General features: G+C 63.0%; 1 protein-coding gene across 4 annotated transcripts in view; it reads right to left on the reverse strand.

Annotated features, from left to right (window-relative positions):
- tcf20 (transcription factor 20) overlaps window positions 1-18215 on the reverse strand; it is a 23101-nt gene extending 4886 nt beyond the window's left edge. For 2 of the 4 annotated variants that reach the window (XM_088606902.1, XM_088606899.1), the window contains exons 1-2: window positions 9645-10248; window positions 1-7071 (exon numbers count right to left, since the gene is read on the reverse strand). The exon at window positions 1-7071 is cut by the window's left edge and continues 236 nt beyond it. In XM_088606902.1, the coding sequence (XP_088463028.1) occupies window positions 1-6778 (6778 nt within the window). In that variant the 5' untranslated portion in view covers window positions 6779-7071; window positions 9645-10248. Of the gene's footprint in view, window positions 7072-9644; window positions 10250-17709 lie in introns of those variants that run through there. The other 2 variants (XM_088606900.1, XM_088606903.1) reach the window with 2 other exon arrangements.
- Window positions 18216-22305: the final 4090 nt, after the last annotated feature.

Raw genomic sequence — 22305 nt, forward strand, 5'->3', positions numbered from 1 at the left:
GCCTCTTGAAGCGCGGGTGCGAGGTCAGCTTGCGGTGCTCCCGGTTGCCGACGGCGGCGGCGGCGGCGGGGGCGTGGGGTGGCGGTGGGGCCGCCCGCTGCGTGTCGTCCGCCGAGCCCGGCGCCCCGCCTGCCGCCTCCCCGCCCTCCTCGGTGTCCGGCGCCGGCGGCGCTGCGCCGCTGCCGTCCTCGAGCTTGACCTCCGCCCCCTCGCCCTCGCCGACGGAAGAGCCCTCCCAGCCCGGCCCCCCCCGGGCCGACACCCCCCCCGCCCTGGGCGGGCCCTGGCCCTGCCGCAACGGAGGCGGGTTTTTGGGAAGCCGGGCGGCGTAATCGGGGGGATAGTAGGGCCCGTAGAGGTCCCCCAGATTCTTGTAGTTGGCCCACTTTCGGCACAAGCAGCACAGCAGGAGCCCCACGACTCCGGACTCGGTCACCGGGGGTCCAGGCAGGACGTACCCCGAAGAGGGGAGCGCTTTGCCCGTCGGGCTGGACTGCAGCGCGCTGTCGGAGGCGCTCGGCTTGGCTCTGGGCTTCTCCCGGGTTTCAGCCGGCTGCTCCCTCTCCCGCTCCCTCTCCCTCCTGGCGTGGGGCAGGTAGTGGAGCTGGGCGCCCTGGCTCTGGGAGGAGAGCGCCGCCAGAGCCCCGCCCGCGGGCCCCAGAGCCCCCCCCCCTCCGGGCCTGCGTCTCTGGTCCTCCTCCTCCGCGTTCACGATCGTGCACACGGCCCCCAGCTCCTGGACCCCTCTCTCCACGTGGATGTAGGGCGAAAACACGGGCTTCCTGTGCTCGGGCCACACCCCACTCCTGACAGCGGCGCCGCAGCCCGGGCTCTCCCCGCCCGCGGCCTCCACGGCCCCCAACGTCTCGGGGTTCCCGGCTTTGCTGGCGGCCCTCCGCCGGCGCCGCCTCTGCCGGACCGCGACGCCGTCGGCTCCCGGCTCCAGGGGCTTCCTCTGCCTCTGGCGGCGCGGCCTGAACTCGGCCTGCTGCGGCCCCTCCGCCGCGGCGCCGCCCTCCTGCAGCTGCGGCGCGGCCGGCGCCAGAGGCACGGCCGGGTCCGGCCCCTTCTTGTGGTTGCCCGTGTTGTTCTGGGGGGGCAGGTAGGCCTGGGGGGCGGCCGGCGCCGAGGGGGGCGCCCCGGGGATCGTCTGGGCCTGGGCCTGGGCCTGGGCCCGCTTCTGCTTGTTGACGCTCCCCACCGGCCGCCCCTTCTTCTTGCCGGAAGGGAAGTAGCCCTTGGGAACCACGCTCTCGGGCGGCTTCGGCTCCTGGGGGCCCGCGGGGCTGGCTGTGGGCGGGGGGGGGTGCGGCCTGCCCAGGGCGTGAGGCTCTCCCAGGCGCTGGTACACGTTCTGGTTCTGGCTCGGCTTGGGCGGCCCGTAGGCCGGGGGGCTGCCGGAGAACTCCTCCAGGGCCGGGCCGCCCGCCAGCCCCCCGGCCTCCTGCAGCTTCTGCCTCAGGAGCGCGGCGGCGCCCTGCTCGCCCCGCCGGGGCTCCAGCTGCTGGTAGGTGCTGGCGAAGCGCTGGATGTCCGACAGCGCCGAGGAGCTGGAGGAGCAGGAGGAGGGGGAGGGCGCCGGGCGGGCCAGGGCGGGGGGGGGAGGGAGCGGCCCCAGCAGGGTGAGGTCCGGTGCCCTGAGCTCTCCTTTCCGGGCCTCGTCCCTGCCGCCGCCGCCATCCGCCACCCCCAGCTCCCCGGAGAGGCCTCTCGCCTCCCGGCCCGCCTCGCCCCCCGCTCCGGTCGCGCCCCGTCTCTCGAGGGGCTCCCCGTCGCCGCAGGGGTAGGGAATGGCCGAGGGGGGGGCCGGGCCGGTCTCCTCGGCGCCGCGGTACGACATGATCTCGTCCAGGGAGAGGCCCTGGCCCAGGAAGGGGAGCCCCCCGCCGCTGCCCAGGCTGGGGAAACCGGCGCCCCCGCCGCAGCTGTTTCTGGGGCCCCCCGGGGCAGCGGCGGCGGCGCCCTCGTCGCCCCGCAGCGGGGCCGAGCTGTGGTTGCCGGGCGCGGCCTTCTTCACGCCGGGCGAGGTGATCTTCTGCACGATGGCCTCCAGCTTCAGGCCGCGGCCCTTGCGGGGGGGCAGGATCTTGGTCTTGCCCGAGGGGGACGGCGAGCCGGCGTGCGGGGCCGCGGGGGCCGAGCAGGGGCCGCCGAGCTGGGGCCCCTCGGGGCTGGCGGAGAGCGGGTCCAGCTCCGGCCCCGGGTGGGCGTGGAGGCCGGCGGGGCCCGACAGGGGGCCCCTCGGGGCCGGCAGGGGCCGCTCCGGGCCGGAGGCGGGGTAGCCGGCGCAGGGGGGCGGCCGCGGGCTCTGGAGGTGGTGGGGGGCGTCGTGGTGCTGCCGCTTGGCGGGGATGGGGGAGATGAAGGAGCGGACGCGGCGCCGCATCATCAGGGGGTTGGCGTCCCCCGCGCTGCCGGCTTTGGGGTGCTGGTGCTGCCCCCCCAGGCCCGGGGCCGCGGGCGAGCCGGCAGAGGCGCCGGCCGACAGGGGGCGGAACGACTGGACGACCTCCTCCGCGACCCCCCGCGCCGAGGGCTCCAGCTCGGCGTGGCGCTTGGGCGGGGAGGCGAGCGAGCCCCTCCTGCCCTGGCTGTCCACGTCGCGGCCCGCCTGCGCCATGCCCCACAGCTTCACCATGTTGTAGTAGCTGCTCTGCTGGGACTGGGGCGGCTGGGAGCCCGGCGACAGCAGGCCGGGCTGGGCCCGCGGGCCCTGGGGGCTCTGGTGCTGGTGCCGGTGCCCTCCAGAGCCAGGCGACATCATGAGAACCGGGTCCTTGTGCCCGGCGGGACGGCCGCCGTGGTGCATCTGGGAGGCCCACTCCCCCCGGCTGTCCACGCCAGGCGCGTGGGGGTACAGCTGGCTCTTGTGGGGCGCGGGCTGGTGGAGGGGGGGGGGCGGGTGGTGGGAATGATGCTGGGAGTGGGGGCTCATCTTGTGGCCCCCCAGGCCCCCTCCTCCCGCGGTCACGGCCTGCTCCAGCCCGAACCCGGGGCCCCCGCCGCTGTCCACACCGGGGAAGTAGCCGGGGTACCGCGAGGAGGAGGAGAGGGAGGAAGAGGAGGAGGTGGGAGGGTGGTGGTGGTGGTGGTGGTGGTGGGGGGGGGGAGGGTAGGCCAGACTGCTGCTCCTCCCGCCCCCGGGGGACAGCGCCCGCAGGACGTCAATGGGGTCCGCCGAGGGCCCTCCGCGGTGGTGGGCCGGGGCTCTCGCGTCCTTCCCCGGGGAGAGGCGGTTCTGATGGTGGGCCTCCCGATCCTTGGAGACATGTGGGGGTCCCGCGGCCCCGTCGCGGACCCCCCTCCCGCGGTCCCGGTCCGCGTCCTTCGCCCTGCCTGGCTCCGGCTGCAGCGAGGAGGAGGAGGAGGAGGAGGAGGAGAGCGACTGCTGGATCACCGACGCCCCCGCGGAAGCCTGCGGCCCGGCCCTCTCGCGCTCCGGGGTGGTCCGCCGGGAAGGGGAGACGTCGCAGATGACGGAGCGGCGCTCCGAGGCGGGCCCGGCGAGGGGCTCGGCGTCCTGCAGGAGCAGCTGCTGCACGGCCGACGGGCCCGGCGGCTCCGGCGCCTTGCGCGCCAGCGAGTAGTCGGCCAGGTTGATGTGCTTGGGGCCCGGCGGCTCGGCGCCCTTCTTGTCGGCCCAGCTGTGGCCCCAGGCCGCGGAGGGGGGCCCGGCCGTGTAGTGCTTGCCGGTGGGGGCCGGGGTGGGGGGGTGGTCCGGGCTGGCCAGGACGCCCTGCGGGGGCCGCGAGAGGGCGGGGCCGTGCGGGGGTCCCGGCGGGGGGTCGGCCCGGCCGTAGCGCCGGTCCAGGTGGTACCCCTGCAGGACCTCCTGCAGCAGGCTGGGGCCCTGCTGCGGGTGCGGAGGGGGGGGCGGCTGCTTGTCCGCGCGGGCCCCGGGGCCCTTCCGGCCCCCCCCCGCCGCGGCGTAGTGGGGGAGCGGCTGGTGGTACCCCTGGTAGCCCCCCGCCATGGCACCGGCGGAGCTCCTCGGCCCCACCCCGGAGGGGGGCGCGTCCGGGTAGCCGTAGGGACTCTTCTGCGAAGCGGGGAGCCGCCCCGCGCTGGCGGCGGGGGCCGTTTTGGGGCCATAATGCAAGGGGTACCCCACACCCCCCTCTCCATTGTGGCTGGTGGTGTCCCCAGGGGGCCCTCGAGTGTCGTCCGACGAGTACATTTTGGGGTCTGCAGCCCACGCCTGGCGCCCCTGAGGTCTGGGGGCGTGAGAGGGGGTCCCCGCGGCGGGCGCGGGGGGCGGGGGCTCCTGGCGGGGCTCAGGCGGCTCGGAGCGAACGGACACGATCACCCCGACTCCCGAGCTCTGCTCCTTCAGGGAGCGGGCCCCCGACACGCTCCTGCGCCCCTCCTGTCCGTACTCCCCTTCCTCCTCCTCGTCCTCCTCGGCGGCGCGGGGCAGGAGTGAGGGGGTCGGCGGGGGGCGGCTGGGGGTCCGCTCGCCCTCACCGCCCTCAGCCGCGCCGCCCTCCTCTTCCTCCGCTTCGTCCTCGTCCTCCTCGGCCCGCGGCTCGCGGGGGTCAGAGGGCGCCGCGGCGGGGGCCGGCTCGCTCGGCTCCACCTCCTCCCCGGGGGGCGCGGGGGCGGGCGCGGGCGCGGGGGGGCTGCAGGAGGGGGGCGGGGGGGGCGGGGGCGGGGGCGGCGGGTTGGACAGGGCGGGCGTGGAGGAAGGCGAGGCAGACGAGGAGGAAGAGGAGGGAGAGAGCTGCTGCTGCAGAGCGGGAGGGGGCGCCCCCTGGGCCGGCGCTGCCCTCCTGCTGGGCCCCCCCGCGCCCCCCTCCGTGCGGGAGGGCGAGTGCGCGGCGGCCTGGGCGCGCGCGGCGGCGGCCTGAGGGAGCCCCGCCGACTCCGAGCCGCTGCTGGTGCCGCTCAGCTGGCGCAGCCGCTCGCCCGCGCCGGGGCTCCCCAGCGACTGGGGCGACTTCAGCAGCTCGTCCGCCTGGGACCCCCCGTCCGAGTTGGCGGAGGAGCCCCCGCCCCCCCCTCCCTCCGCGGCCCCCGGCCTGCGAGACGCGCCGCGGCGGGGCGGGCCGCCGGTGCTGCTGGCGCCGCTGCAGCTGCTGCCGGAGGAGAGCAGGCCGGGCGGGGGCGCCGGGGGGGCCGGGGGGTACGGGGGGGCCTCCTTGGCCCGCCTGTGGGGCAGCAGCGTGTCGGACAGCAGCATGTGCTGCACCGTGTTGGGCAGGTTGGCCACCTGCGAGCTCAGGGCGCTGAGGGCGCTCAGGCCGCTCAGGCCCGGGTCCGGCGGGCGCTTGTCAGGCGGCCCGTCCAGCGCCGAGGCCCGGAACAGCGCCGGCGCCTCCTCCCGGCGGACAGGGCCGGCGCTGGGCGTGGGGCTGAGCTGCGGCAGCGGGGCCGGCGGGCGGCCGGGCCCCTGGCTGCTCCGGGACGCTCCGGCCGAATTCCCGGCCCCCTCCCCGGCGCCCCCGGCCCCCCCCATCAGCGGCGAGGGGGAGGAGCTGCAGCTGGGGGAGGGGACCACCGAGGCGGCCGGGGAGGGGTTGGAAATGGGGCTGAAGTTCTGGTGGAACTGCTGGGGCGGCGGCGCCCCCTGCTGGTGCTGCAGGGGCGACTGGGACGAGGCCTCCTGGGGGGCGAAGGGCGCGACGGAGGAGGAGGAGGAGGAGGAGGGGGGCAGGGCCTGGGGGGGCAGCTTGCCTGGGGGGGGGTAGGACGCTGCCGCCCCCAGGTGCATCTTGCCCAGGCCCTGCGGGTGGGGGGAGGGGTGGGGCAGCGGGCGGTGCGAGTGGGGGAGGGGGTGGGGGTGGTGCTGGGGCGAGGGCTGCGAGAGGTACCCGTACCCCGGGGGGTAGCCCTGCCCCAGGCTGTCGTACTGCCCCGCGGGGGTGGCCGCGCCCCCAGGAACCCCAGGGCCCCCCGATAGGGGGGCAGCCCCGGCGGAGTTGGACGTGGAGGAGGAGGAGGAGGAGGAGGAGGAAGAGGCCGAGTTCACCTTCCCGTAGTCGAAGGCGGCGCTGTGGTAGTGCTGCGGGGGCGAGCCGTAGGAGCCAGCGGCCCCCGCGGCCGGAGTGGGGGGGTAGTGGGCGTACTGGGGGCCAAGCCGGTGCCCCGCAAGGTGGTACCCCCCGCGGGGGTGTGGCGGCTGCTGGGAGGAGGAGGAGGAGGAGGAAGAGGAGGAGGGGGGGCCGCCCTGCGGGAGCAGGGGCTGGTGGGAAGGGTAGGCCTGCTGGCGCAGGTGCAGCTGGGAGGAGGAGGAGGAGGAGGAGGAGGAGGAGGAGCCGGCCGCGCCCTGCGAGTTGGCCTGCTGGGCCACGCCGTACTGCTGGGAGGGCGAGAAGGCGGCGCCGCTGTAGTCCAGCTGGTAGTGCGACAGCAGCCCGGAGGCCGGGCCCGCGGGCCGGTACTGGGGCCCCAGCGGGTGGCCCTCCAGGGACGGGTAGCCGAAGCCGCCGTAGCCGCCGGCCGCCTGCCCCCGGCGCTGGGCCTCCTTGCTGGCCATGTAGTAGTACTCCGCCACCTCCTTGCGGTAGGAGCTGCTGCCCGCGGCGCCGCTGGCCGGCGGGTACCCCGGCTCCCCGGCGCCGCCGCCGCCCCTGCGGCCCCCGTACCCCGCGTGCAGGCCCATCCCGGGCTGGGGCAGCGCGCCCTGCGGGTGGGGCAGCGGCCCGCCCGCGCCCACGAAGTCCTCCACCAGCCGCGGGGACCCCAGCGCGTCCGGCGGGTAGGGGGGGCCGCCTGCGCCGCCGGCCTGCCCCGCGGGCCCGGGGAAGGCGGGCGCGGAGCCGTCGCGGAACGTCTGCATGCTGGCGCGCCGGCGTCTGCGCGCGGCGGCGCTGTCTGGTCCCTCTGGCGTCACGGGGCGCGCTCGGCCGTCAGCACATGGCTCGCCGCGCCGCGCCGCGCCCGCCACAGATCACAAGAAGCACAAGACAAAGAAAGGACAGAAGTCTCTGGTCCACAGGCTCTCAGCGGCCAGGTGCGCTCGCTCCGAGGCTCTCAGGGCCCGCGCGGGATCGGCCGGCCCATTTCCTCTCGGTCCGGGCCCTGCGCAGACTCGTCTCCGGCTGGGAACAGCAGGGCTACAGCGCGCCGGACCTGCGGGCGCAGACAGCGGACAGCAGCGTTACCAGCGCCGGTAACACACGCACACGCACACGCACACGCACACGCACACGCACACGCACACGCACACGCACACGCACACGCACACGCACTGCCTCCCCCACTGGGACACACAAACAACACAAACTGGAATGCTACAGAACCCTAAACAGACAATACACACCAGCTGAATATTTGACCAACATAAGAAACAGCATAAAGAAACAGACTCTGACGAAGTACAGGCTCAGTGACCACAACCTGGCCACAGACACTGGACACTGACAGGCCTGGCTGTCCAGAGAGTACAGGCTCAGTGACCACAGACACTGGACACAGGCAGACCTGGCTGTCCAGAGAGGACAGGCTCAGTGACCACAGCCTGACCAGAGACACTGGACACAGGCAGACCTGGCTGTCCAGAGAGGACAGGCTCAGTGACCACAGCCTGGCCAGAGACACTGGACACAGGCAGACCTGGCTGTCCAGAGAGGACAGGCTCAGTGACCACAGCCTGGCCAGAGACACTGGACACAGGCAGACCTGGCTGTCCAGAGAGGACAGGCTCAGTGACCACAGCCTGGCCAGAGACACTGGACACTGATAGGCCTGGCTGTCCAGAGAGGACAGGCTCAGTGACCACAGCCTGGCCAGAAACACTGGACACTGATAGGCCTGGCTGTCCAGAGAGGACAGGCCCAGTGACCACAGACACTGGACACAGGCAGACCTGGCTGTCCAGAGAGGACAGGCTCAGTGACCACAGCCTGGTCAGAAACACTGGACACTGATAGGCCTGGCTGTCCAGAGAGGACAGGCTGAACTCCCACTGCCATATTGTTAATTCTATCTGCTTTGAAAACACTGTAAATGATCAGTCATGCTAATGAAATGTTTGAATGTGAATTTGACAGCGAATGCATTCAGTCCCGTCATGTCCAACACAGAAAGAGAGAGCAGTGAAGTGTAGGGTCCACTCACACCAGGATTACACAAAATAAACACCCCATCTAAGTTCTATAAAAACACCCTCCATGTGCAGAGAAAAACTCCAGATAGTATGTGCAGGGCAGAATTAGGACAATACCCTCTGCTGATCAACATACACAAAAGAGCAAAATAGTATTCGATACATCAAAAAAGCCGTGACTAGAACTCCTACCACCACAAAGCCCTGCTGAGCCAAGAGCTGAGCCCAAAACAGAGCCCCCTGAGCCAGCTGGTCCTGAGGCTCACTGACCTGAGCCACACCAACACTAACCAGCCTCAGGACAGCACTGCTAGAGCAACACAACCCAGACTCAACCACATCACAGCACAGATCAAACAGCAATATCTCACACACTGGGACACACACACAGCATAAACTGGAATGCTACAGAACCCTAAACAGACAATACAGACTAGCCGAATATTTGACCAAGATAAGAAACAGCATAAAGAAACAGACCCTTACAAAGTACAGGCTCAGTGACCACAACCTGGCCACAGACACTGGACACTGACAGGCCTGACTGCCCAGAGAGGACAGGCTCAGTGACACAGCCTGGCCAGAGACACTGGACACAGGCAGACCTGGCTGTCCAGAGAGGACAGGCTCAGTGACACAGCCTGGCCAGAGACACTGGACACAGGCAGACCTCGCCAGCGAGGAGAAACAGAGACAGAGATACACTTCCTACAGCACTGTGACAGATACTCTGGGATTGCATATAACAAATAAATATACAGAAGTAGATAAAAATATCAAACACAATTGCAAATGAATCCCAGAGGCAGAACAGCTCCCAGCCCTGCCAGGAGAGGGAGGGGGCCCAGCAGGTGGCCTCCTGTCCCGCCTGGGGAGCAGCGACTGACCTCCCAGCGTGCCGCGTGTGGCGTCTGTCAATGTTTACTTCTGGGCTCGTCCTGTAAATGTCCGCAAGTATCTCGTTAATTGTATCAGCCCCGGCTCCGGCATGCCCACAAAGCCCTGTGAATGGGACCGAGCCGAGCGCCGTCAGTCCCCTCCTTTCCCGCACCGGCTGTCGGATGGGTCTCGGGGACAGCACCCCCCCAGAAGTTGGGGTGACGGTGCGAGTCCGCGATAGTGGGTTCAACACCTGGCCAAGAGTCACGGCATCCCACTGAGAGCTCGCTCCCTTTCTCCCACAGCGCCCGCCGGCCGCGGCTCCGCACCTCGCGACGATGAATGCCGAACCGGTTCTGGACGGGTCCAGAACAACCGCCGGCTCCGAGCGCCGCCACGGCCGCGGTTCGGGCAGGCTCGGGTCTCGACCCGCAGCCGAGCCGCCGTCCTCCGCCCGAAAGAGGCTGGTCTCGAACCGATCGCGCCCCGAACCGCCCGGGCCCCAGCGGTACCGGGGAGAGCCCGCTGCCTGCCCCCCCGCCCGCCCCCCGGAGGTGACCGGCCACGCTGCCTCAGCCCAGACACCTCCTCACCTCCGCACCAGCCCCGCTTGGAAAAACAATGAGACCGCGGCGTACCTGCGCCGCCGGGAACAACAAAATGTCGTTTCTGGGCCGGGAGGTAGCAGGAGAAAAAAACACGAAAACGGCGACGGTACCTGTTCTCGGCGGCCGGAGGCGGCGTGCGGCACGGTCAGGCCAGAAGCTGGAGCGAAGGGGGCGGTTCGAGCGCCGGGCGAATCCTCGGGCTCCCGTAGCTCGCCTGGCCGCCTTCCCTGCTCCGCCTCCCGGGGAGAGCGTCCGCGGCCGAGTCGGCACCGTCACGAGAGTCCCGGCCGCTTTCTATTTTATTTTTTTCCCCCACCGCCGCAATTATTCCTACGTAGGTGCGGCGTGTTATTTTTATCCCCCTTCCAAAAATCTCGGAGGCGAAGGACGTGCCGGGGACCCTGTCTCTCAGCTGACCGGCGAGGGCCAACCACATAGCGGACGGGCCGCCCTCCCCTCTCCCCCGTGTCGGCCGGGCGCCGGAGTAACAGGCGATCTCCGCTTCTCCGAGAAAAACAACACTGTGTCGGCAGTCATTTCAGCGGCGAGGCCGGCTCGTCTCTGCCCCCATCTTGCCTGCTCCTTCCCTCCCGAACCAGACGCGAAAAACCCCCGTTCTGCCGCACACGCACGACGTTTGCCTGAAAGCTGAACCGCCTCGTATTACAGACACACACACACCCCCTCTCCCTCCGCCCGGCCTCCCCCATCTCTCCCTCTCCGCGCCTGGCGCTGCTTAATTAAACTGCGTTTTAATTAGCCCGTCACCTGATTTCTGAGATACGTTCCACGTTGGAGGCGAGATCAAAAACTAAGCAAGGAGTTTTTTCCTGCAGCTGTAGTGGCTGCTCGGCTGTAGGGACATTACAGACCGTCCGCTGGTCCGTCCACAGCTGGACTGCTCGCTGTTGGACTGTCTGTCCACAGCTGGGCTGCTCGCTGTTGGACTGTCTGTCCACAGCTGGACTGTTCGCTGTTGGACTGTCTGTCCACAGCTGGACTGCTCGCTGTTGGACTGTCTGTCCACAGCTGGACTGTTCGCTGTTGGACTGTCTGTCCACAGCTGGATTGACGTCTGCCAGTCTGCATCCACAGCTGGATTGATCTCTGTAGCTCTTTTTGTCCACAGCTGGATTAGTCTCTGCAGGTTTGTGTGTCCACATCTGGATTAGTCTCTGCAGGTTTGTGTGTCCACAGATGGACAGTCAGTCAGTCCTGTCAGTCAGTCCTGTGCTGTCAGTCAGACTCCCATTAATCATATCTTCGGGCCTGTGTCCACACCTGAATTGGTCTCTGCAGGCCTGTGTGTCCACAGCTGGATTAATATCTTCAGGCCTGTGTCCACAGTTGGACATGTCTCTGCAGGCCTGTGTGTCCACAGCTGGACAGGGCAGACGGAGGCAGGGGAAGAATCCGCACAGCAGGAACAGGAGACACATCAAATTTGAAAAGATGGAGGGAAGGGATACTGTCCACCCCACTAGTGTAGACTACCAGTACGGCAAACTCTGCACTCAGACAGCCCGCCAGGTGTGACAGTGCTGTCAGTCAGACTCCCAGTGTGCAGCAGTCTGATCCACTCCAGGGTTTACAGTGCTGTCAGTCAGACTCCCAGTGCGCAGCAGTCTGATCCACTCCAGGGTTTACAGTGCTGTCAGTCAGACTCCCAGTGTGCAGCAGTCTGATCCACTCCAGGGTTTACAGTGCTGTCAGTCAGACTCCCAGTGTGCAGCAGTCTGATCCACTCCAGGTGTGACAGTGCTGTCAGTCAGACTCCCAGTGTGCAGCAGTCTGATCACTCCAGGTGTGACAGTGCTGTCAGTCAGACTCCCAGTGTGCAGCAGTCTGATCCACTCCAGGTGTGACAGTGCTGTCAGTCAGACTCCCAGTGTGCAGCAGTCTGATCCACTCCAGGTGTGACAGTGCTGTCAGTCAGACTCCCAGTGCGCAGCAGTCTGATCCACTCCAGGGTTTACAGTGCTGTCAGTCAGACTCCCAGTGCGCAGCAGTCTGATCCACTCCAGGTGTGACAGTGCTGTCAGTCAGACTCCCAGTGTGCAGCAGTCTGATCCACTCCAGGGTTTACAGTGCTGTCAGTCAGACTCCCAGTGTGCAGCAGTCTGATCCACTCCAGGGTTTACAGTGCTGTCAGTCAGACTCCCAGTGGGCAGCAGTCTGATCCACTCCAGGTGTGACAGTGCTGTCAGACTCCCAGTGTGCAGCAGTCTGATCCGCTCCAGGGTTTACAGTGCTGTCAGTCAGACTCCCAGTGTGCAGCAGTCTGATCACTCCAGGTGTGACAGTGCTGTCAGTCAGACCCCCAGTGTGCAGCAGTCTGATCCACTCCAGGTGTGACAGTGCTGTCAGTCAGACTCCCAGTGGGCAGCAGTCTGACCCACTCCAGGGTTTACAGTGCTGTCAGTCAGACTCCCAGTGTGCAGCAGTCTGATCACTCCAGGTGTGACAGTGCTGTCAGTCAGACTCCCAGTGGGCAGCAGTCTGATCCACTCCAGGTGTGACAGTGCTGTCAGTCAGACTCCCAGTGGGCAGCAGTCTGACCCACTCCAGGGTTTACAGTGCTGTCAGTCAGACTCCCAGTGTGCAGCAGTCTGATCACTCCAGGTGTGACAGTGCTGTCAGTCAGACTCCCAGTGGGCAGCAGTCTGACCCACTCCAGGGTTTACAGTGCTGTCAGTCAGACTCCCAGTGTGCAGCAGTCTGATCCACTCCAGGTGTGACAGTGCTGTCAGTCAGACTCCCAGTGTGCAGCAGTCTGATCCACTCCAGGGTTTACAGTGCTGTCAGTCAGACTCCCAGTGTGCAGCAGTCTGATCCGCTCCAGGGTTTACAGTGCTGTCAGTCAGACTCCCAGTGTGCAGCAGTCTGATCACTCCAGGTGTGACAGTGCTGTCAGTCAGACTCCCAGTGTGCAGCAGTCTGATCCACTCCAGGGTTTACAGTGCTGTCAGTCAGACTCCCAGTGTGCAGCAGTCTGATCCGCTCCAGGGTTTACAGTGCTGTCAGTCAAGACTCCCAGTGTGCAGCAGTCTGATCACTCCAGGTGTGACAGTGCTGTCAGTCAGACTCCCAGTGTGCAGCAGTCTGATCCACTCCAGGGTTTACAGTGCTGTCAGTCAGACTCCCAGTGGGCAGCAGTCTGACCCACTCCAGGGTTTACAGTGCTGTCAGTCAGACTCCCAGTGTGCAGCAGTCTGATCCACTCCAGGTGTGACAGTGCTGTCAGTCAGACTCCCAGTGTGCAGCAGTCTGATCCACTCCAGGGTTTACAGTGCTGTCAGTCAGACTCCCAGTGTGCAGCAGTCTGATCCACTCCAGGGTTTACAGTGCTGTCAGTCAGACTCCCAGTGGGCAGCAGTCTGATCCACTCCAGGTGTGACAGTGCTGTCAGACTCCCAGTGTGCAGCAGTCTGATCCGCTCCAGGGTTTACAGTGCTGTCAGTCAGACTCCCAGTGTGCAGCAGTCTGATCACTCCAGGTGTGACAGTGCTGTCAGTCAGACCCCCAGTGTGCAGCAGTCTGATCCACTCCAGGTGTGACAGTGCTGTCAGTCAGACTCCCAGTGGGCAGCAGTCTGACCCACTCCAGGGTTTACAGTGCTGTCAGTCAGACTCCCAGTGTGCAGCAGTCTGATCACTCCAGGTGTGACAGTGCTGTCAGTCAGACTCCCAGTGTGCAGCAGTCTGATCCGCTCCAGGGTTTACAGTGCTGTCAGTCAGACTCCCAGTGTGCAGCAGTCTGATCACTCCAGGTGTGACAGTGCTGTCAGTCAGACCCCCAGTGTGCAGCAGTCTGATCCACTCCAGGTGTGACAGTGCTGTCAGTCAGACTCCCAGTGGGCAGCAGTCTGACCCACTCCAGGGTTTACAGTGCTGTCAGTCAGACTCCCAGTGTGCAGCAGTCTGATCACTCCAGGTGTGACAGTGCTGTCAGTCAGACTCCCAGTGGGCAGCAGTCTGACCCACTCCAGGGTTTACAGTGCTGTCAGTCAGACTCCCAGTGTGCAGCAGTCTGATCCACTCCAGGTGTGACAGTGCTGTCAGTCAGACTCCCAGTGTGCAGCAGTCTGATCCACTCCAGGGTTTACAGTGCTGTCAGTCAGACTCCCAGTGTGCAGCAGTCTGATCCGCTCCAGGGTTTACAGTGCTGTCAGTCAGACTCCCAGTGTGCAGCAGTCTGATCACTCCAGGTGTGACAGTGCTGTCAGTCAGACTCCCAGTGTGCAGCAGTCTGATCCACTCCAGGGTTTACAGTGCTGTCAGTCAGACCCCCAGTGTGCAGCAGTCTGATCCACTCCAGGGTTTATAGTGCTGTCAGTCAGACTCCCAGTGTGCAGCAGTCTGATCCACTCCAGGGTTTACAGTGCTGTCAGTCAGACTCCCAGTGTGCAGCAGTCTGATCCACTCCAGGGTTTACAGTGCTGTCAGTCAGACCCCCAGTGTGCAGCAGTCTGATCCACTCCAGGGTTTATAGTGCTGTCAGTCAGACTCCCAGTGTGCAGCAGTCTGATCCACTCCAGGGTTTACAGTGCTGTCAGTCAGACTCCCAGTGTGCAGCAGTCTGATCCGCTCCAGGGTTTACAGTGCTGTCAGTCAGACTCCCAGTGCGCAGCAGTCTGATCCACTCCAGGGTTTACAGTGCTGTCAGTCAGACTCCCAGTGCGCAGCAGTCTGATCCACTCCAGGTGTGACAGTACTGTCAGTCAGACTCCCAGTGAGATCTCGCCTCAGACACAAGTGCCCTCAGCCTGCCTCTGTCCAGAAGCTCTTCAATCCCAGAGTCTCATCCCGCCGAGTCCTGATCGGGGCCGTGTTGCTCAGACACACCCTCCTCCCACCACTCGTGGTGTAAAGAGACCTCTCCTGCTCTTCATCACTCCGTAAGCTGCTCTGTTTACTGAGAAGATCCAGTCCCTCCAGCCCCTCTGTGTGCTGTGTTCCTGCAGGGACAGGAGGAGCTCCCACCTTGTCCAGCGCCAGAGACAGCCGGACAACCCGGAGCGGATCAGACCGCAGTGTAACTGGGAGTCTGGAGGACTTGTCTGAATTCTGTTTGTCTTGTTTCCTCTCACTGAGTTTATAAATACACTTGCAGGGAAAATTAGCCTTGATGGTGAAGAATTAATTAGTCAGCCTCATTTTTGTCCCAAATATGAAAACCCTCATTCATCACCCTTCACAGCCAAGCTCCTAAACGTCTTGTACAGCAGAGATGCAGATAATCACATCAACACAAGCTGTCCACTAGAGAACACAACAACCCTCACTGATTCCACAGCAGGCTCACGTATCTGCACTTATTGCACTAGTAATTGTGTTAATAAGTGCTGCTAATTAACACCATTCACTAAACTGGGTGGGAGTATTTACTTAAAAAAAGAAGTATCCTCTCTCTCAGCTCTACCCACTGTCCCACACTGCCTCCCTCTCTCTCTCAGCTCTACCCACTGTCCCACACTGCCTCCCTCTCTCTCAGCTCTACCCACTGTCCCACACTGCCTCTCTCTCTCAGCTCTACCCACTGTCCCACACTGCCTCCCTCCCTCTCTCAGCTCTACCCACTGTCCCACACTGCCTCTCTCTCTCAGCTCTACCCACTGTCCCACACTGCCTCTCTCTCTCAGCTCTACCCACTGTCCCACACTGCCTCTCTCTCTCAGCTCTACCCACTGTCCCACACTGCCTCTCTCTCTCAGCTCTACCCACTGTCCCACACTGCCTCCCTCTCTCTCTCAGCTCTACCCACTGTCCCACACTGCCTCCCTCTCTCTCTCAGCTCTACCCACTGTCCCACACTGCCTCTCTCTCTCAGCTCTACCCCCTGTCCCACACTGCCTCTCTCTCAGCTCTACCCACTGTCCCACACTGCCTCCCTCTCTTTCTCAGCTCTACCCACTGTCCCACACTGCCTCTCTCTCTCAGCTCTACCCCGTGTCCCACACTGCCTCTCTCTCAGCTCTACCCACTGTCCCACACTGCCTCTCTCTCTCTCTCAGCTCTACCCACTGTCCCACACTGCCTCTCTCTCTCAGCTCTACCCACTGTCCCACACTGCCTCCCTCTACCCACCATGAACAAAATGATCCCCCCAGTCTCCCCCTGTAAAACAATGACAGCGTATCGTTACCGCACACCTAATGATGACAGTTAGCTATTTTCATCATAGTTACCAAGGCAACCCAATTGCTGAGGCCTCACAGAGCAGAGCAGCTGTGAGAGAGAGAGGGGGCGTGGGAGAGAAAGAGAGGAGAGAGGAGACACAGAGAGAGAGGAGTGAGCAGAGAGGAGAGAAGACGACGAGAGAGGAGCAAGCAGAGAGGAGAGGAGACAGAAAGAAAGAAGCGAGCAGATAGGAGACACAGAGAGAGAAGAGAGACAGGACAGGCAGGGTGACAGGGAAGAGAGAGGGAGACAGACCTGTATGAGGGGTGTATCTGTGTGTGAGGGGTGTATCAGTGAGTGTGAGGGGTGTATCAGTGAGTGTGAGGGGTGTATCAGTGTGTGTGTGTAGGTGTGAGGGGTGTATCAGTGAGTGTGAGTGAGTGTATCAGTGTGTGTGTGTGTGTGTGAGGGGTGTATCAGTGTGAGTGAGTGAGTGTGTGAGTGAGTGTGTGTGAGGGGTGTATCAGTGAGTGTGAGTCTGTGTGAGGGGTGTATCAGTGAGTGTGAGTGATCAGTGTGTGTGTGTGTGAGGGGTGTATCAGTGTGAGTGAGTGAGTGTGTGTGAGGGGTGTATCAGTGAGTGAGTGTGAGGGGTGTATCAGTGAGTGTGAGTGAGTGTGACGGGTGTATCAGTGTGTGTGATTGAGGGAGACACTGCTGTCCCTCTCCTCTCACACTGACACTCCTGACTGGACTGGAGACACTGCTGTCCCTCTCCTCTCACACTGACACTCCTGACTGGACTGGAGACACTGCTGTCCCTCTCCTCTCACACTGACACACTCCTGACTGGACTGGAGACACTGCTGTCCCTCTCCTCTCACACTGACACACTCCTGACTGGACTGGAGACACTGCTGTCCCTCTCCTCTCACACTGCCCCTGAATTCACACACTGACACTCCTGACTGGACTGGAGACACTGCTGTCCCTCTCCTCTCACACTGACACACTCCTGACTGGACTGGAGACACTGCTGTCCCTCCCCTCTCACACTGACACACTCCTGACTGGACTGGAGACACTGCTGGAGACACTGCTGTCCCTCTCCTCTCACACTGACACACTCCTGACTGGACTGGAGACACTGCTGTCCCCCTCCTCTCACACTGACACACTCCTGACTGGACTGGAGACACTGCTGTCCCTCTCCTCTCACACTGACACTCCTGACTGGACTGGAGACACTGCTGTCCCTCTCCTCTCACACTGTCCCTGAATTCACACACTGACACACTCCTGACTGGACTGGAGACACTGCTGTCCCTCTCCTCTCACACTGACACACTCCTGACTGGACTGGAGACACTGCTGTCCCTCTCCTCTCACACTGACACACTCCTGACTGGACTGGAGACACTGCTGTCCCTCTCCTCTCACACTGACACTCCTGACTGGACTGGAGACACTGCTGTCCCCCTGACAATGTTGAATAAGTCAAACCCGGAGTGGATCAGACTGCTCTGCACTGGGAGTGTCCGCAGGTGTGACCCCTCACACTGTGACCCCCTGAGAGAGGGTTCGAGCCTCCTCCTGCTGGGGCCTGGGGCTGCCCTCTGTCTCACAACACCCCAAGCACCCCCACACAGCTCCCGGCTCTCGGGGTCAGTCTGGGCTTTAGGGGCCTCCAGGGGCCCCAGTCCACAGTCCGGCCCGCAGCGTCGGGGTGTGGAAACAGTCCGATCGGGTCGAAAGATCTGGGGTCACTGCCCCGGCCTGCAGGGGTCAGGGGTTCCCCGACCCCAGAGCCCAGAGGGACAGCGGGAGCCCCAGTGACCCCCCACACCCCCACAGACACCCCCAGGGGCTCGGGCGGCAGACCGGCGGGCTCCTCTGTGTGTGTGTGTCTGCGCTATTAATCACAACACGACACGACACGACACCCACTCAGGCCGCACAGCCCCTCCACTCCCGCTCCCACTCCCACCCGCCAGGGCAGCGGGCCGCCCGCGAGCGAGGCACACGGGTGACAGAAACACGCGCGGCCGGTACTCACGCCGTGGGTCGCGCTGGTCGCCCGAAACGACGCTCCTGCGAGCCCCTGAGCCGCCCCGCACATCTCCCCGAGCGGCCCGGGTGCGGGTCCGGTCCAGGTCCGGTCCGGTTCGGCGGGGACGCTGTGTCGACAGAGACGCAGGCGGCGGCCGTTACTCTGATGACGACATTCCCGCACAGCCGCGAGCAGCAGCAGCACGGGCCGCCCGCTCACGCGCAGCTCCCCCCACCTCTCTCCTCCTCCTCCTCGCGCGCTCTCTCTCCTCGCGCTCCTCTTCGGAACGGGCGCCCGGCGCTCGCGCAGCCCAGCGGGGAGTGCGCTCGCGCTGCCACGGGGGGGCTCCCGCCTCGCGGCTCCGCGATCGATACCCTCCGGACCGGGAGACAGCCGCGCGATCGCAGGATTAATCGGATTCCTCTCCGGCTCGCTCTCGCGCTCGCGCTGGACCCCCTCTCGCTCGCTCGGGCTCTGAGCTCCCCAGCATCCAGCGCAATCAGAGCAGCGCGTCAGGCCCGGCTAATCGAGTGCGGAGAGCACGCTGGCCGTGCATGCTTTTATCATCCGAGTCTGCGGTAATGTGCAGGAATTACCAACACTGTGGAGTCCGGGACACTGACACAGCCCAGTCACAGGCTCTAGACTCTTCTAGTCCCTGTGGAGTCCAGAACACCGACACAGCCCAGTCACAGGCTCTAGACTCTTCTAGTCCCTGTGGAGTCCGGGACACTGACACAGCCCAGTCACAGGCTCTAGACTCTTCTAGTCCCTGTGGAGTCCGGGACACTGACACAGCCCAGTCACAGGCTCTAGACTCTTCTAGTCCCTGTGGAGTCCAGCACACTGACACAGCCCAGTCACAGGCTCTAGACTCTTCTAGTCCCTGTGGAGTCCAGGACACTGACACAGCCCAGTCACAGGGCTCTAGACTCTTCTAGTCCCTGTGGAGTCCAGCACACTGACACAGCCCAGTCACAGGGCTCTAGACTCTTCTAGTCCCTGTGGAGTCCAGCACACGGACTCAGCCCAGTCACAGGCTCTAGACTCTTCTAGTCCCTGTGGAGTCCAGCACACTGACACAGCCCAGTCACAGGCTCTAGACTCTTCTAGTCCCTGTGGAGTCCAGCACACTGACACAGCCCAGTCACAGGGCTCTAGACACTTCTAGACCCTGTGGAGTCCAGCACACTGACACAGCCCAGTCACAGGGCTCTAGACTCTTCTAGTCCCTGTGGAGTCCAGCACACTGACACAGCCCAGTCACAGGCTCTAGACTCTTCTAGTCCCTGTGAAGTCCAGCACACTGACACAGACCAGTCACAGGCTCTAGACTCTTCTAGTCCCTGTGGAGTCCAGCACACTGACACAGCCCAGTCACAGGCTCTAGACTCTTCTAGTCCCTGTGGAGTCCAGCACACTGACACACAGCCCAGTCACAGGCTCTGGACTCTTCTAGTCCCTGTGAAGTCCAGTACACTGACACAGCCCAGTCACAGGCTCTAGACTCTTCTAGTCCCTGTGGAGTCCAGCACACTGACACAGCCCAGTCACAGGGCTCTAGACTCTTCTAGTCCCTGTGGAGTCCAGCACACTGACACAGCCCAGTCACAGGGCTCTAGACTCTTGTAGTCCCTGTGGAGTCCAGCACACTGACACAGCCCAGTCACAGGGCTCTAGACTCTTCTAGTCCCTGTGGAGTCCAGCACACTGACACAGCCCAGTCACAGGGCTCTAGACTCTTCTAGTCCCTGTGGAGTCCAGCACACTGACACAGCCCAGTCACAGGCTCTAGACCCTTCTAGTCCCTGTGGAGTCCAGCACACTGACACAGCCCAGTCACAGGCTCTAGACCCTTCTAGTCCCTGTGGAGTCCGGGACACTGACACAGCCCAGTCACAGGCTCTAGACTCTTCTAGTCCCTGTGGAGTCCAGCAGACTGACACAGCCCAGTCACAGGCTCTAGACTCTTCTAGTCCCTGTGGAGTCCGGCACACTGACACAGCCCAGTCACAGGCTCTAGACCCTTCTAGTCCCTGTGGAGTCCGGGACACTGACACAGCCCAGTCACAGGCTCTAGACTCTTCTAGTCCCTGTGGAGTCCAGCAGACTGACACAGCCCAGTCACAGGCTCTAGACTCTTCTAGTCCCTGTGGAGTCCGGCACACTGACACAGCCCAGTCACAGGCTCTAGACTCTTCTAGTCCCTGTGGAGTCCAGGACACTGACACACAGCCCAGTCACAGGGCTCTAGACTCTTCTAGTCCCTGTGGAGTCCAGCACACTGACACAGCCCAGTCACAGGGCTCTAGACTCTTCTAGTCCCTGTGGAGTCCAGCACACTGACACAGCCCAGTCACAGGCTCTAGACTCTTCTAGTCCCTGTGGAGTCCAGCACACTGACACAGCCCAGTCACAGGCTCTAGACTCTTCTAGTCCCTGTGGAGTCCAGCACACTGACACAGCCCAGTCACAGGCTCTAGACTCTTCTAGTCCCTGTGGAGTCCAGCACACTGACACAGCCCAGTCACAGGCTCTAGACTCTTCTAGTCCCTGTGGAGTCCAGTACACTGACACAGCCCAGTCACAGGCTCTAGACTCTTCTAGTCCCTGTGGAGTCCAGCACACTGACACACAGCCCAGTCACAGGCTCTAGACTCTTCTAGTCCCTGTGGAGTCCAGCACACTGACACAGCCCAGTCACAGGCTCTAGACTCTTCTAGTCCCTGTGGAGTCCAGCACACTGACACAGCCCAGTCACAGGGCTCTAGACTCTTCTAGTCCCTGTGGAGTCCAGCACACTGACACAGCTCAGTCACAGGCTCTAGACTCTTCTAGTCCCTGTGGAGTCCAGCACACTGACACACAGCCCAGTCACAGGCTCTAGACTCTTCTAGTCCCTGTGGAGTCCAGCACAATGACACAGCACAGTCACAGGCTCTAGACTCTTTTAGTCCCTGTGGAGTCTGGGACACTGGCACTGCCCAGTCACAGGCTCTAGACTCTTCTAGTCCCTGTGGAGTCCAGCACACTGACACAGCCCAGTCACAGGCTCTAGACTCTTCTAGTCCCTGAGGAGTCCAGCACTCTGACACAGCCCAGACAACAATTTCTCCTTTTATATTTTTCTCATCTTTTTCTTCAAAAAATACATTTCCAGTCCCAAATATAAATTCCTATTCATGTCCTTATTCTATTTGTATGAAAAAATCAGTGTGCATTTCTGATGTCTTTACATTGTGGATGTAAGTGATTTAAAGGAGACAACACAGTTCTTTCTCGATTGTTTTTAAAATATATTGTTGCCACGGTCGATGGTTTGTTTTAGCAGCAGAGGGGGCGAGTTCCCGGCTTGGCCACCAGGGGGAGACTCGCTGGCCCGACAGGGACACGGGAGAGACGCAGGCGAGGAATCCGGACCGTTTCTGCGTGTCACTGGGCCTGACTTGGGTATACCTGTCCTGTAGCCACTAATCAGCCATTTCTGGGTTATGCAAGTTAATGCAATTCCAGTATCTGGGTCCAACAAAGACGAAAAGCTAAACACTGTTTGTCAGTGGCATGGAATTAGTCAATTACATCATAACGTGACGGTGCGATTAACAGATGTAAGCAAAACGGAATCGGGGTGGTGTGAAAAATGCTATCTGGTTTGGATCGATTGCAGCTTAATTTGATTAATCCTGCCTGGTTGCCAAGGCACCCGCCCCCACTTCCGAATCTGGTCGTTTCCCGTTATTTCGCGTGCAATTAATCAAGCAGCGGCCAGCCCGCGTGTTTCTGGGTGAAGGGTAATCAGAGCGCACACGGTACAGTACCTGCACACTACACACTGCGCACACGGTACAGTACCTGCACACTATACACACGGTACAGTACCTGCACACTACACACTGCACACACGGTACAGTACCTGCACACTATACACACGGTACAGTACCTGCACACTACACACTACACACACGGTACAGTACCTGCACACTACACACTGCACACACGGTACAGTACCTGCACACTGCACACTGCACACACGGTACAGTACCTGCACACTATACACACGGTACAGTACCTGCACACTGCACACTGCACACACGGTACAGTACCTGCACACTGCACACTGCACACTGCACACTACACACTACACACACTGTACAGTACCTGCACACTATACACACGGTACAGTACCTGCACACTGCACACACGGTACAGTACCTGCACACTGCACACTGCACACTGCACACTGCACACACGGTACAGTACCTGCACACTGCACACTGCACACTGCACACTGCACACATGGTACAGTACCTGCACACTACACACTGCACACACGGTACAGTACCTGCACACTATACACACGGTACAGTACCTGCACACTGCACACACGGTACAGTACCTGCACACTGCACACTATACACACGGTACAGTACCTGCACACTGCACACACGGTACAGTACCTGCACACTGCACACTATACACACGGTACAGTACCTGCACACTGCACACACTGTACTGAACGTGCACACTGACACACTGCACACACACTGTACTGTACCTGCACACTGACACACTGCACACACATTACACACACTGTACTGTAAC

Source organism: Lepisosteus platostomus, chromosome 14 (assembly GCF_059453375.1).
Source record: "Lepisosteus platostomus isolate fLepPlt1 chromosome 14, fLepPlt1.hap1, whole genome shotgun sequence".
NCBI lineage: Eukaryota > Metazoa > Chordata > Actinopteri > Semionotiformes > Lepisosteidae > Lepisosteus > Lepisosteus platostomus.